Raw genomic sequence first — 15984 nt, forward strand, 5'->3', positions numbered from 1 at the left:
TTCTGGTTTAAAGTAATTCTGCACAAATTCATGAGATAAGATACATAATCATACTGCTTTTTCTATCCAAATAGTATTTGCATATTCAGGATACAGTTCTTCTATTTTGTCTCATATATTCTCCAGCACTGGAGATGGAGTATCCATCAATGGGTTTAGACTGTGTTCCTGCCCAATCAGTTCAAGTCAGCCAAAGTTGCAATACCTGTCTTGGGCTAGAGTGTCCCAGTCTCGACTTGATCTTGCGCAAGACAGACGTAGAAAGTTGGCTCTTAGGCAGGTACAGTTTCCATTGGTGGATTCTTTATTCTCTATTCTCTTCAGTATTCCGAGACAGTGCTGTATTCAGCACTGTGTTTTTCCTCTCAGTTGGCTGAAGAACTGTTTGCATTTAACTAGGAACGGAGGCTTTCATTCCTCCCCCCCCCACTTCCAACCATTAAGGCTTGAGGCTGAGGGAACTTGCTTCCCCTCTGTAACACAGCCCTCCTTCTCCTCTTGGACAGCACTGGGCTCAGTGCTGCTCCTCAGCCCTCCACAGTTCCCCATTGCCTGGAAAAGCCTCCAAACATGCGTGAAGGCTAAAAACGATCGTTTGCAGCTGGCGCATATTTGGAAGCCGATTACCTCTTTTCCAGCCTTTCTTCATGAGGGTGGAAGGAGATGCCGGCAGCAATACCCCCAGACCTTGTGCAGCCGCCATTTTGAGTATGGCGGCCATTTTTGTTGTGGCCATTTTGAATGTGGCAGCCTTTCTGAGTGTGGCCGCCATTTTGAGCTGCCATTCGGAGTGTGGCAGCCTTTTTGGGTGTGGCTGCCTTTTTCTGTCCCTTATTGGGACTGGGTCTTTCTTGAGGCCGCTATCTTGGGGCCTGCTCTGCGCTCTTTTCTCCCCTGCGGCCACCGTTTGAGGCCCCTGGATCCTCACTTTGCACAGGGACCCTGCACGGCCACTGTTGCCTCAGAACAGGCCTGCTAGACTCTTCAGGCCTACTTCCTTCATCTGCTCTAAATACACCTTACCTAGCTAATCAGTGGTGTCTCCACACCATTCCAAGGTCTGTCAGACCTCAGTCAGTATTTGATCTCCACAGCCACTCAGGTCTGTAACATATCCATTTCATAGCCTGCTTAACAGGATTGGTTCTATCCGGTTTGCTCCTTCTTTCCCATGCGTTTAACCTCATTGGATTCAATTTCTGGGTTTTTGGTGTCTCCAGGTCTCCCTGAAAACCAGGATTATCCTATTGTGATCCTGGGCCTAATCATATAACAGCTCTATCTGGGTTCCAGGCATCCCCTATTGTGTGCCTGTTCTTATCCACACAAACATCTTTGTCTGGATACCAGGTATCCCCTACCGTGCGCCTGTTCTTATCCACACAATCAGAGCTATCTGGATTCCAGGTGTCCCCTATTGTGCACCTGTTCTTATCCAACCAATAGCTGTCTCCGGATACCAGGGGTTCCCTATCATGCTCCTGTGTTACCCGAGAATGGAGGAGTCTAGGCCCTCCACAAAGGATGTCTTGCTGTCCTCCTCGACTGCAAAACGCCACAAATCCTCTAATCAAGAGGCCGCAGGTAAGATCTTGGCCAAGGCCAAGGCCAGGTCTACCTCAAAGACCTCCAAGGGAGCTGAAAAACAGGCTAGCAGGAGACACCAAGCTCTAGAGAAGGAATTCTCTAAAGTGCAGAAACTAGCCAGGTTGGAGACCTCACAGGCCGAAGTGCCTTCCTTTGATCTACCCCTGGGGCCTTCTGTTTCTCCCCTGGGGATATGGTTGACAGGAGAACCTCTCCTGTCTCCTGCACCAGGGGACACAGACCGGGTTCATCCCATTGCTCAGCCCTCCACTTCACGGGCTCAACACGTGGCCCCTACTGCGGCCGGGCTTAGGCCAAGTGAACCGGTCTCCCTTCCCACAGACGACCGCCTAGCTGAGATGATTGCACAGGCGGTAGAGTGTGCCCTTGAGGCCAGATTGTAAGCAACTAGGTCAGCCGCGGTCAACTTTCTACCCACTCACCAGCTGGTCTCTGAGTCCTATCGCACGCCTTCTTTCCCTTCTCAATCCACCTACTCCGGGAACTCATCATCTTGCGAATACGAGGCTGATCTGGAGATTCCGATGTCTGAGGAGGAGGAACCTCCCCCTGGGACACCATCACTTAGCAGTCTCTTTAACCCTTCTTTTTTTGTCCCCCTGCTTCGCAAGGCCACTTCCACGGCACATCTCGGACCCGATCCTTCCACGCTGGCAACTTCAGTTACTCCAGACTTGAAGGCGGATCCGAATTTCACTGAACTGGTAACAACACAATACCGCATTCCTTGTCCACCCATGTTCCTCAACACGGTCCAAAAGCAGTGGGTATCCCCGGCTCTTTTCCCCTTCCAAGTAGCAATGATAAAAGGCTTTATAATGTGGCCCATGACTTGGAGGAGGCTCTGGAGGTGCCCACGGTAGATGAACCTTTAGGTCCCCTTGTGTCTCCAATCATCATTCCTGGCAATGTTTCTGAGGCCCTCAAGGCTGAGGACCATAAATGTGAGCTCTCGTACCACAGAACACATCAAGCTGCAGTGTTGGCTATCAGAGCAGCTACCTCTGCATCCTTTTTTAACAGGTTTGCTCTCTGCTGGCTTAGATAGCTTCAGGCCAGGATACCGATGGAGGATATCCGCACACATCAAGATCTGAGTAAGATGGTGGCAGCTACAGAGTATGCTTCTGATGCCACCCTCCAGGCTGCCAGATTTTCCTCCAGAGCCATGGCATCCAACATCACTGGCCGCTGTATACTCTGGTTGAAACACTGGCACGCTTACGCCAAGTCCAAATGGCGCTTATCAGCAGCCCCTTATTAGGGAGGAAAATTGTTTGGTGAAGCCCTGAATCCTTACCTCAATGAAAATAAGGATAAACGTAAGGTCCTTAATCACCTCCTTAAATGATCAGACAAACGTCCCAACACCTACTCACGGAGGCAGTCCTTTCGTGCAGGAGCCAGGTCCAACTATTCCCAGCCCAACCGATCTTTCCCTATCAGACAAGACAGACAGGACAGACAATCTGATAGACAGGTTTCCAGACCCAGGCAACAATTTCAGGGCAAACGGCCCTTTTGTGGGAGCGGTCACCCATTCTGCCGATCAGGTGACTCTCAGGCGGATCCTCCCTTTGGGGGCAGAGTCTCTCTCTTTGCCCGCCAGTGGGAAGCCACCACCACAGATGCATGGGTCCTAAACACTGTGCATCATGACTGTCCCTGGAGTTCATCTCCAACCCCCCGAATCGCTTCATTTCTTGTCCCCAACTAAGAAATCCAACAAAGAAAAGACTCATGCGAGAGGCCATTCATCACCTCTTAAACATACGGGCCATAGAACCGGTGCCATTGGATCAGAGAGGTCGGGAGTTTTACTCCATTCTCTTCATCATTCCCAATGCATCAGGGGGATGGAGAGCCATCCTAGATCTAAAGAGATTAAACTATCATCTTGCATACCACAAATTCAAGATGCAAACGCTCCAGTCCATCTTGGGAAGCACATGAAGGGGGGACTTCCTGATGTCCATCAACCTCACGGAAGCATACCTTCACATCCCCATCTCTCTCACCCACTGCCTATGATTTGGGGACACCATTATCAGTACAGGGCACTCCCATTCGACCTATCCTCGGCTCCGAGAGTCTTTACCAAGATCCTGGCGGTTCTAGCAGCTCACCTGAGAATGGTACCAGTCAGAGTCCAGTGCTACCTGGACGACATTCTAATCCAGTTGTCGTCGATCCAGGCTGCTCAGGCAGATCTTGAACTGGTGATAATACTGCTCCAGAATCATGGGTTCTCGGTAAACTTTCCAAGAGCCATATGTTCCCCGCAACAAGGTTATTACACCTAGGGGCCACCATAGACACGGTGGAATGCCAGGTCTATTTATCCCAAGAATGCCGGGACAGCATCAGGGAGTCGATTCTCCAATTGCGCAGAGGTTGAACGGTAACATTGGCCAGCCTCTCCCAATTACTGGGGAAGATGATCTCATCCATTGTGATTGTACCTTGGGCCAGGCTCCATTCCAGGAACCTCCAGTGGTTCCTGCTCCCCTCCCAGATACTGAACATCATTTTCTCCAATCGAAGGGTGAGATTTCCACTTCACGTCTCACGATCCCTCACATGGTGGCTCTCATCGGCCATGGTCAAGGGGTCTTACTTCAAGGAGCCCGATCAACTCACTCTTATGACTGATGCCAGCCTGTTCAGCTGGGGAGCGCACCTTCGCTCACAGTGGGCCCAGGGCTGTTGGTCCTGCTCCGATTTTTGGCACAGTATCAACTGGCTGGAGCTCAGGGCCGTGCACCTGGCCCTCTGCCACTTTCGCAGCACAGTGGCAAAGCATCACATTCTGGTCCTCACAAACAAAGTGGCTGTCAAGGCACACATGAATCGGCAAGGGGGCATCTGATCTCATGCACTCTTGACCGAGGCACTCCTGCTGGCCTCCTGGCAGAAGCCAACCTGGCCTCCATCAAGGCCGACCACATTTCAGGGGAGGCAAACACTCAGGCCGACTTCTTGAGCCGGGCGACAGTGAACCATTTGGAATGGCGCCTGCACCCGAGGATCTTCAGGGAGATCTGCCACTGCTTCGCATTGGCAGTTCTAGACCTTTTTGCCTCCCTGACAAACGCTCATACCCAGCGATTCTTTTCCCGCTTTCCATCTCCAGGGGCGTAACGGGTGGATGCTCTTCGGAGCATGTGGCTGGAAGGACTGCTTTACGCCTTCCCTCCTCTTCCTCTTCTTCCGGCGGTTGTCCGCAAACTTTTTCGGGAACATGCGGAGGTTCTTCTAGTGGCCCCATATTGGCCACGGAGACTATGGTTCACCGACCTCGTGAACCTCTCTCTAGTGGCCCCATGGAGGTCCCCTAGATCGGGTCTTACTCAGCCAAGGTACCCTTCTTCATCCAGATCCCCAATGGCTCGAGTTAGTCATCTGGCACTTGAGCGCTCAATCTTGTCCCAAGAGTCCTGCTCACCGGGGGTCATTACTATAATCCAGGCCTCCCATCGGTCCTCTACCAACCATATTTATGAGGCCACGTGGAGGAACTTCTGTTCGTAGTGCTCAAACCACCACTTGACCATTCCAGACTTGACAATTCCACATATATTGGATTACCTTTTACAGGGTCTGGAGAGGGGCTTGGCTCCAAATACATTGCACAGACAAGTCGCCGCTCTCTCCACTGTACTTATCTGTGACTCCGTGGTTTCCCTAGGTCATCATCCCTTGATCCGCTCATTCATCAAGGGTGCTACTAACACCAAGCCCCCTGTAGTGCAGAGGTATCCTTCTTGGGACCTGCCTTCTTCGGGCTCTAACCAGACCGCCCTTTGAGCCCCTCAAGACATGTGATATACGTTACGTATCACACAAGGTCGCATTCCTGGTGGCAATCAGGAATGCGACGAATATCAGAATTGGCGGCACTTTCAATCAGAGATGACTTGTGCTTTTTTCACCAGGACTGGGTGGTCCTTTGTCTGGACCCTACCTTCCTTCCTAAGGTCAATTCTCTTTTCCACAGGGCTCAAGAAATCGTACTCCCAGATTTCTGTCCTCACCCATCTCATGCCCTGGAATGGCAATGGTACTGTCTGGATGTCCGCAGAGCGCTCCGTTACTACATCTCACTGACAGCTACCTTCCGCAACTCTGAGGCCCTCTTTGTCTCCTTCTATCCTTCTTCCAAGGGTCGGAAGGTGTCTTCTTCCACGATTGGCAGGTGGATTAAGGCGTGTATAGCGGGAGCGTATCAGGCTGAGTCATTGCAAGTTCCATGACAGGTCATGGCCCACTCAACCCATAGTGTGGATACTTCAGGTGTCCATCGAAGACGTTTGCAAAGCGGCCACATGGTCTTCACCATCTCCTTTTATAAGGCATTATAAGATTGATAGGTTAGCCTCAGCGGAGGCCTCCTTTGGTAGGAGGGTTCTTCAACAGGTAGTACCTCAAAGTGCCATTCCGGACCGGCCTGCTTCCCTCCCTCAGGGACAGTAGGCTTTGGTATGTCCCATTGGTGGATTCTCCATCTCCAGTGCTGGAGAAGGGGCGTTGTCGTACCTGAATGCCTTTTCTCAGCACAGAGATAGAGAATCCACTCCCGCCCTCGCAGGTGATTTAGGCCTAGGGCTAGATTTATGAGCCAACACATCTTGCTGTCAGTCATGGCTTCACCTGCATCAAGACTGGGACACTCTAGCCCAGGACAAGTGTTGCAACTTTGGCTGACTTGATCTGATTGGGCAGGAACACAGTCTAAACCCATTGGTGGATTCTCCATCTCCGTGCTGAGAAAAGGCATTCAGGTAAGACAACGCCCCATTTTATGTAAGAATATTGGAATTTTAACACCCATTCCATTCTATATCAATAACTTCAATTATTATCATAATTAATTTACTGGGCTTTAAATCTATAATGTGCCTTAAACCTATATGTAACAAATGTATTCAACTTGAAAATCAGGAAAAGTACAGAAAAGCAAACCACAAAATAAAAATAAAATGTGTCTTTCACATTACTTACTTTCAAGCAAACAGAGCCTCCCTGAAACTATTCAAAAATATAAATTGTTTTGAAAGAATTTCTACTATGGTACATTTACTTCAGTAATTCTAAGGTTTCTGAAATTTCTTTTTTTTCCCTTCAGACTTCTAAGAGCTCAGTCCCTGGAATGGTATTACAATAATGTGAAAAGTCGCTTCAAACGTTTTGGAAGTGCTAAAGTTCTGAAGAATTTATATAGAAAACATCGCTTGGAAACTGGAACTTGCTGTGACATACTAGGTAGAGAGAAAAATAGCCAAAATAAGCATTTCTCTACCATGAATACTCATACAAATGTGGGGCTTACCTATGGTGCAGTGATCAAAGTATTATTATTGTATCTCAAGAAAAAAAGAGAGTCAAGCATTGTATGTGAATAGATTGGCATTTTGTGTCATCATGCAAATAAATCTTGCCCTGGAACTGCAAGATACAGGTAGTCCTCAACTTACGCCCAAAATTGAGTCCAAAATTTATATTGCTAAGTGAGACATTGGTTAAGTGTTTTGCCCCATTTTACAACTTTTCTTGCACAGTTGTTAAGTGAAACATTGCAGTTGTTAGTAACATGGTTGTTAAGTGAATCAGCTTCCCCAAAAGCTGATCACATGGCCACCAGACACTGCAACTATCATAAATATGAACCAGCTGCTAAGTATCTGAATTTTGATCACATGACCATGAGGATACTGGAATGGTCATATGAAAATCATTTTTTTCATTGCCATTGTAACTTGAACGGTCACTAACAAACTGTTGTAAGTCGAGGACAATCTGGACAGTAAATGCAGAAATTCATGTTCAGTTCTTGGAGGTGCCTTGTTTTTAAACATTAATACTTTATAATTGTAATTTTAAAATATTTTAGTTAGAGTACAGATTAGAATTCTGTGATTATAGTCATGCACATATAAATATACATAGTATATGTATGCACATATTCCCTGTTATATTCATTGACATAAATTGATGGCTATACAGAATAGAATATATATTATTTTTTAATTACTATTATAAACAGTTCTTGGGATTTCTCACCTATAATATTCTGTTTTTACAGAAGTCAAAGATGAAATAATTTGTATTGGCAAATTTATTTATTTATTTATGAGACTTATATACCACTTTAAGTGCAAGCACTCTCTAAGCGGTGTACACCAGTAAGCAATGTATATATATATTTACATTGCCCCCAACAATCTGGGTCCTCATTTTACCTACCCCGGAAGGATGGAAGGCTGAGTCAACCTTGAGCCGGTGAGATTTGAACCGCTGACCTGCTGAACACAGTCAGCTAAAGTGGCCTGCAGTACTGCACTCTAACTGCTGCCCCACAAATGGTTGCAGTTCAGCCACTGTTTGCCACAATGTATTGGGTAAAGAACTTTGAGTCAGAAAAGGTCTCATTGGCCATTTTAAGAAACATGGAAAAAGGAATAATGAACCAAAAGCTAAGCTAGATTGCATTTTAGTTGCAAAGTGTAGGCTTCATTTACTTTTCTAATTTGTTTGAGATAGCTTCTTTTACATAAATTTACATAAACAATCCTTTTCGTTTTATTAGTGCCAACTGAAATGGTATAGGGTTTCCTGCCTGAGCAGGGGATTAGACTAGATGACCTCCAAGGCCCCTTCCAATATTATTATTATTATTATTATTATTATTATTATTATTATTATTATTATTATTATTGCTGATCTGTTTCATTTTTAATTCTTCCCAAAGCAAGATAATAATAATATCATTTACTCCTTCCATTTGAGTGGAAGAGTAATTAAACATCTCTCTTCACATGAAACCATGACCTTTAAAATTCATTATGTATTTTTGTGCAATCCTTTTTTCTTAACTTCAGGTTCTATCTTTTACTTCAGTCAACAATATTTAAATCATGTGATGGACCCAATGTTTAGTTTTGTCCTTATTCATAGCTAATTTCCTGAAGAAATTACAGGAATTTATACCTTTTCCTTGAAGGTTGGTATAATGCTGTCCCTTCAGATGATAATAGAATTACAGCAGGCATTCCCAAACAAATGTTTTCTGTGTGTATTAGCATTCATTTTCCAGAATTGCCAGATAATAATATTAGCTGGGAATTGTAGGAGGTAAAATGCAACACATGTGGAATGGTGGTTTGGAAATTACTGGCCAATTCTAAAGAGGACCCTTCTATCCAGATATTATATATTGATGACATTGGAAAGTATTGTTTTTCTTTTCCAGAAACAGGACATTTTTATGAAGCAACCACAGTAAGTGAAGAAAACAAATGTGACAGTGATTCTGTTTTCTACAAACAGACAGAAGGTAATGATCCTTAAATTTTACTGTTAGTTTTAACTGTAAATAAAATATTTGAATTGCAGTGAAATAACCTGGCATAAATATATGTCATTAGTGACAATAACTTAAAACCTGTTTATATTTTTGTAAATATTTTTTCTTTTCACCATATCTCGCTTTTTTCCTATGAAAATATAGTATGTTTTGTATGCTGAATAAAAATTGATTTTTATACCCTCTAGAATGAATGACTTACATTGCAAGTACTATGCATAGTTTTCAACATTTTTGATGGATAAAATTTGATTTATTGCATTTCTAATATAATTGTTTTTAATAGTGATGTATTCATACACATTGTTTTGTAATTTAATTATAACTAAAAGGGTTTCTGCATTTGTTTGTGTTAAAAATAAAAATATTTTCTTTGGGCACGAACTGTCATGGTTGACTCACTACACAGCCCCGCTTACAACAGGACAACTGTAATGGGAGGAGTGAGGGAATCCATTGGAATGTAAGGGAGGTTTGGGAAGGAAATTTAAAATGCAAGTGTGCCTACTGGAAACCTGAGACAGACCCAACACCTCAAGGTCACTCAGCTGGGGAATTACAGGCAGATAGATTGTTCCCAAGTCAAAGAGAGTGCAAATGATTGGGAGACAATAGATAATGGGAAGTCCAGAGGGAAAAGGGAAAGTTTTTCTATGCTGTTTATGAGTGAATCGTTAGAACAGGCTTTTCTACTTCTATAACCACATGGAATCTTCAGTAAAGTTATACTCTTGGTAAAAAAAAAAAAAAATGTCCCATGAGTTTCTCTTGCTGTCTAACCTAGTGAGATAGTTGACATTCACTGGCTAGAAGAAATATTGTATAATACTGAAAGGAGAAACCTTTACCTGGTTTGCAGCTGTGAATTGTTGATGGGGAGGATCCCTTTTTTGGGGAAAGCAGTTGTGGGCTTCATTTCTATCTCAATTATTTTTTCCCTTGTATAAATATCATGAGTACTTTTTAACTTCCTTGCCTAGGATATAGCATGTTAAGCACTGTTGCTGTAGCCTTGCATGTTGCAGAAGAAGTAATAGAAGAAGCTATTTCCAAAGCAGAGACCTACAGTGACAGCTTGGTAAGAATTTTTTTTTTTCTATTTAATAAAAAAAGTATTCTTTCTGGTAGTGTGTATTTTTGCTCAGATAGCAAAGGCAGTAAATTTACAAACCAATATTATTATAGTTTATTCTATTCCATTATTTTATTGTATTCTTTTTCATTTTTAGTTATTTTACATTTTATCATTTCAATTATTCATTCATATGCCATTTCCCTCCTCTTTTTTATTATCACAGCAGCAATATTTAATTTTCTATATTCTTTCTCCAAAGTGGCCACAAGTAAAAATAGGCAACATATTCCCCATTCTTTAAGACAAGAAACATACAAATACCAAGACTAAAATTTATTTTTAAAAATAATTGCTACTCCAGAAATATTTGGTTGAACAGATTTGTGTTCAATTATCATTAAAAGAAGACATCAGGAAGACCAGCTGGAATTTCCTTGGGAGAGTGTTTAGTAATTAGTACATTATCACCAGGGGCTCCTAGGTCTGACCGCTGTGTTAATCATGCCCAAATGGAACCATAAGCAGAGTCTTCCAAAATAATGTATTCTCCAAAGACGAATCAAAAGATTGTCATGTTCCAATGTGCTCTGTATATACACAGATAGGTATACAAGCATACCCTATCTCCTGTGACCATAGAGAGGTGGACAAATCCTGGACATGCTTCCAAGATACACACATATACACACACATACACACACACATACAAAACAATTAAGCAAATCCATAATGAGCGTAATGGATTTAATTTTGCAAAATGGGATTTATTCTATAGTGTTTGATAAACCATTCTGCACATTTTAAAATTGGAAATTTCTGTATATTTATAATGAATGCTTACCTTTTTGAGGACAAACAGCATGAAGCTTGCTACTTGCAAGATCATAAAGAAGAACTGATAGAAGAGCTTGCTACCACCATTCTCCAGAAGGTATGACATAAAGGTTGCACTGTTTAGATGAATTTATCATTAAGAACAATAATGTATAGATATTTTAAATATTAATTTGCATTTTACATAATTTATTACAGATTGTAAGATCACAATATTTTTAATCACATTTCCCAGTAGGGAACTCTAACATACAATAAAGTGTGTTGATTTATGCAAGGATTTCCAGCTTTCAGTTGATATTCTTATTCTAATGAAGTATTTTGCCAAAAGTGTTTTTTGAGAATCCATAAGCAATGAACACACTAAATGGTAAGAAAAAATTTAAACTTTATTGTTTAGCTGTAACAAGTAAATCAGACAGCAATGTACCAACAAGGTGATCTTTCTTCATCTGCTGGGAGCCTCGTTTCATGTAGCAAAGATTATCCAAGGCCTTTGTACACAGCATTGAATACTCAAGTCTCTGCAGATGCTCCACCTTAATGAGCAATTTTCATAGCTTTTAGTAAAATTTGGCACAAACTTTCATGGTCTTGCTTATCTGGATAAAAGATTGCAAAATCTCAAATTTGGCTAGATAACTCTGGGAGGGAAATCAAACTTCTTTTTTTTTAAGACAAGTTTTATTGGTTTTTTTTATTTTTAAAACAAAGTACTCAAGACACACCGTGGTGTTAGGGTGGTCAAACATCCATGGCTTAAAATGCAGAAGGATTTGAATGATTGGAAAAAACTGCAATTATCTTTGTTAGGGAGAATTGCTGCAGTTAAAATGAATGTTCTGCCAAAATTTCTTTTCTTGTTTCAAATGATACCCATCTTAAAGAAAGAGGTAAATTTGGAAGAATGGCAGAAGGGTATTAATAGATTCATTCGGGCTGGGGAAAAAACAAGAGTGAAGCTTAAAATTATACAAGATGTTCGAGAGAGAGGAGGATTCAAGGTGCCGAATTTGAAATTGTATTATGATGCGGCACCTTGATCCACAAAAGTTGTCTCGTATGTATCCGAATGTACAGCCCAAATGTTGGAGATGTGGTTGTTTGGATGCAACATATTATCATATTTGGTGGTCATCTCTAGAAATGTAAAGGCTTTTTGGATTAAGATTTGGTGGAACATTCAAAAGATTTTTAATAGAAGGATAAAATTTACACCACAACTATTTTTGTTAGGTATTATTGTAGATTGTGATGGTAAAGAGATTACCTTAATGTTAAATTTTATTACGGTGGCAAGGTTGCTGATTGGGCAATATTGGAAGAAGGATTCCTTGCCTACTATAGAAGAATGGTTTCTTAAAGTTTCTTATTTATCAGAAATGGCAAAAAATTCGGCTTATCTGAAAGACCATTCACAAGAGAGATATATTTATGTGTGGAAAAGATGGGTAAATTTTGTACAGAATAAATATGGGATTAGCAAATATTATTTAGTTTTTGAATAATTTATAGTTTAGTGGGTATGGTTGGATTTGTGGTTTCTATGTATTGGAGTTAAAGTATTTTAAATTTTTTGGATGTATGTATAGTTGATTAATTTGTATGGTTTTTTTTTTGTTTCTTTAACCCTGTATTCAGCTCTGGGAATGAGGGGGGAGGGTTATGGGGTGGGAGGGGGGTATTTTATTGTAAAAAGTTTATAAAATTTTCAATAAAAAAACATCCGCAAACAAACATATATACATAATTCAATCAATACATCAAATATTCCCTCTCTTTTTTCCTTAAGTAATGTATTATATTTAAAATAACCCAATTCTATCTTAAATTTATTCAACCTAAACCTGTTTTTAAAGCTTTATAAATTTACACTACCATAATCAAAATAACTTTAAGTACAAACCTTATCAGTTCGGGTATCCCTTCCAAATATATTTTAATTCCTTAATTTTATCATAGATCTTATTTCTTTCTTCTTCCACTAATATCCCTTATTTAAAATAAAATATTAATCTATCCTATATGTATCTAATCCATCCATCAATCAATCTCTTTAAAGTGACAAAATAAAGTCCAATCTTAAATCATTTCAATCCATTTGACAGAATTCAAATTTCATCCAGTTAATTTTCATAACTAATCAATCCATGTTATCAAACAAACAGATCATCTTATTAGGTTAACTCAACATTACATAATAATTTTCTTACAAATAAACCTATCATTCTAAAAAAAATTAAAAACACATTCTTAATAATTTAATATATATATTCCATTAATCGCCCCTTTTTTCTTACTTTTTAAGCTTAAAAGATAATATCAAACCTTAAATCATTTCAATCCATTGGACATAAAACAAACAAATCATCTTATTAAAAATAATAATTTTCATATCGATAAACCCATCAATTCAAAAAGTACATTCTTAGTGAATTTAATACATATCTTCCATTAATCACCCATTTCTCTTACATCTCGCTCATAATCTTAGTCCTTACTCAGTCCATAATTCTAAATTGCTTTTAATTCATTACATAAAATTTTAAATTTCACTTCTTTTCAGTCTTATTCTGGGCTTCTTCTTCTGCCAGGTAGGTTTCCATAACAGAGCTTCCCTTCCAACTGATAAGTCTCTCTTTATCACTTGCAGTATCATTTGAATCCATGTAAACCATCTTGGCCTTTGCATTGGCCCTCTGTTTCTCTTAACATAAAATTTCATTACTTTGACATTTCAAATCTCAGTCTTTGCTTTTCCTGGTCCTCAAAACCATAGGTGAACTGCTTATCAGGGAAAGTCAATTTCTGTTTATTCTCAGTGAAGTCCTCTTCTTATGTAGTCTGTTTTATAGAATAATCAGAAGTAGTTTGAGAGTCAATTTTGAAGTTTAAAGGAGAGATTCTGGCTCTTAATTCTGTAGTAAACTCTTTCATTATAGCACATATTTCTTCTTTAGCCTCATAAATCTTTTCCAGAATAAGTTTACAATTTAAGTGTGAATGCAGCTCCATTTTAAAAGTTATTCAGCTGGATCAGGTTATCTTTCTCTCTATCTCTCTCTCAAAAAAAAAACACAGTTTGAAAGCCAAACCTCTCCTCTCCAAATAGTCAACAATTACAATATTAGTTTTTTGGCCAATAAATGTCCTCAGTAAGCTAAAAAATCTTTTTCAAGAGTCATTTTTTCCCTTTCTATTTTTTAAGGAAAAAGTGGAGAAATACTCTTCCAATATAAGATAGTAATAGCGCTCAGCAAGAAAAAAAAACAATAGCATAAACCAGTGATTCTCAACCTTTTTAATGCCACGACCCCAACTGGTCGTAAGTCGAGGACTACCCAACTGGTCGTAAGTTGAGGACTATCCAACCGGTCGTAAGTCGAGGACTTTCCCTGCCCGGGAGTGCCATGCACGGGTGGTGCCGCCCCCTGCGCCAGCTGAGGCGTAGCTGGCAAGGGGCAGTGACGGCGCAGGGCGACCACCGGCTGGGCCACCAGCTGGCCCAGTCCAAGGGAAGTAAGGCACCTGCTGGGCCCCACGCGCACCAGCAACCCTCCCTGCGCCTGCTGGCTTCCCACCTCCCACCCCTGGCCCTCTTTTACTTACATTTTTAGTAGTTGCTCAGCAGGGAGGGGTGGAAGCTTCCAGACAGCTCGCCTTCGCTGCAGACAACTTGCAGCACCGTTTGCAGACTGGGGCTTTTGACGGGCTCAGCAGGGCAGAGACAGCCTGGACAATTCCTATTGGCTTTTGAAAGCCAATAGAATTAGACTCTATTCTCTCTCTATTAGAGAGTCTATTCTATTGGCTTTCAAAAGCCAATAGAATAAAAGGGAGTAGCACAGCTAAGGAAAAGGGGAAAGATGGCAGACTGCATTGTTTGGCGATCCCTGTGAAATCAGCATAAACTGATAACACAGCTCTTAAGAAAAAAAAAAATTCCGGTATCCCAAAACATTTATAAAAAAAATGTAGTCTTTAAAATTTTGTTATATTCTTTTGTTCACGCCTTCCTTCCCAAACAAGTAGAAGCTGCTTTTCCAAGCCAGGGAAATAATTCCAACAGGGCTCTTGCATGCAAAAAAAAGAAAGAAAGAAAGAAAGAAAACAAAGTAGGAGGAAAAATAATTCAGGACAGAGAGAGAAAGGAAAGGTCTCACCCGGATTCACCATGGTGGTTCTTTATGCTTAGATGATTTTCTGACTTCAGCTGGCACAGCGAGGTGATCAGCCATTTTACTGACCAATCTTCTCCATTGGCCCTATGGAATTAGCTTGGGCTGTAGGTGGAGCCGCCGCTCCACCGCAGCCAAGCAAAAGCCTCCTCAACGGTGGTCGCCCCTCCAGGATGATTTAAGACCCGCATAAGGGTCTATCGGTAGAGAGAAAGGCAGCCAACGAAGAGCGACAGCTCTTCGTATGGCTGAAGCTGCCTGATCTGGAAGCGGAAGTCAGAAGTCAAACTTCTGATAAGGCAGTGTACCTTGTTTGAAGAATACCCCCATCCTTTTTTTTTTTTTAGCAAGAATGAAATAAATAAGCAGGTTTAGAATAAGCTATAAACTTCTAGAATTATCCTAATATGAAGAGAAAATCAAAATATATTACTAATGCCTTGAAATATAATAGTCTTCTGCAATGGCACTACATGAAGTGATGGACATGGTTTCATTTTCAATAAATTATGTTTGATTTGAAGCAGCATCTTCAAACTGCATGTGTGCTCTCTTCTCTGAAGACTTCTAAATTTTATATAAAACAGCAAGAGAGATGAACAAGCTGTTTCCTCTGTTGTTAGTATAGCTAATTTAACTATTCATTGTTACAGCTAATTTGTTCTGACCGCAAATCATGTTTTTCTTTCTTGTTTCTATCAGAATTCAGTTTGACTGCCTGATTTCTCTTCAAACATTAATTTAAAATTATTATTCAAACTCTTTACCAAGTTTAACAAAGCATTAGAAAATTCAAAGAAATCTATCAACATTTTAAACTGGAATATTTCTCTTTTTAACATATGATAATTTATATTTTAAACAAATTTATATGTCTAACAAATGATACATTGGACAAATGTTTGCCATACTTTGATTAAAATATG

General features: G+C 40.9%; 1 protein-coding gene across 9 annotated transcripts in view; it reads left to right on the forward strand.

The window, feature by feature from the left end:
- The window catches only part of LOC120304946 (myosin VIIA and Rab interacting protein), a 104571-nt gene that overhangs the window by 59709 nt on the left and 28878 nt on the right, over positions 1–15984 (forward strand). For 8 of the 9 annotated variants that reach the window (XM_039336075.1, XM_039336080.1, XM_039336077.1 and 5 more), the window contains 4 exons: positions 6734–6870; positions 8858–8941; positions 9952–10049; positions 10897–10977. In XM_039336075.1, the coding sequence (XP_039192009.1) occupies positions 6734–6870; positions 8858–8941; positions 9952–10049; positions 10897–10977 (400 nt within the window). The remainder of the gene's footprint in view (positions 1–6733; positions 6871–8857; positions 8942–9951; positions 10050–10896; positions 10978–15984) is intronic. The other variant, XM_039336072.1, reaches the window with a different exon arrangement.

Source organism: Crotalus tigris, unplaced genomic scaffold, assembly GCF_016545835.1.
Source record: "Crotalus tigris isolate CLP2741 ecotype Arizona unplaced genomic scaffold, ASM1654583v1 scf7180000017666.27876245, whole genome shotgun sequence".
Lineage (NCBI taxonomy): Eukaryota > Metazoa > Chordata > Lepidosauria > Squamata > Viperidae > Crotalus > Crotalus tigris.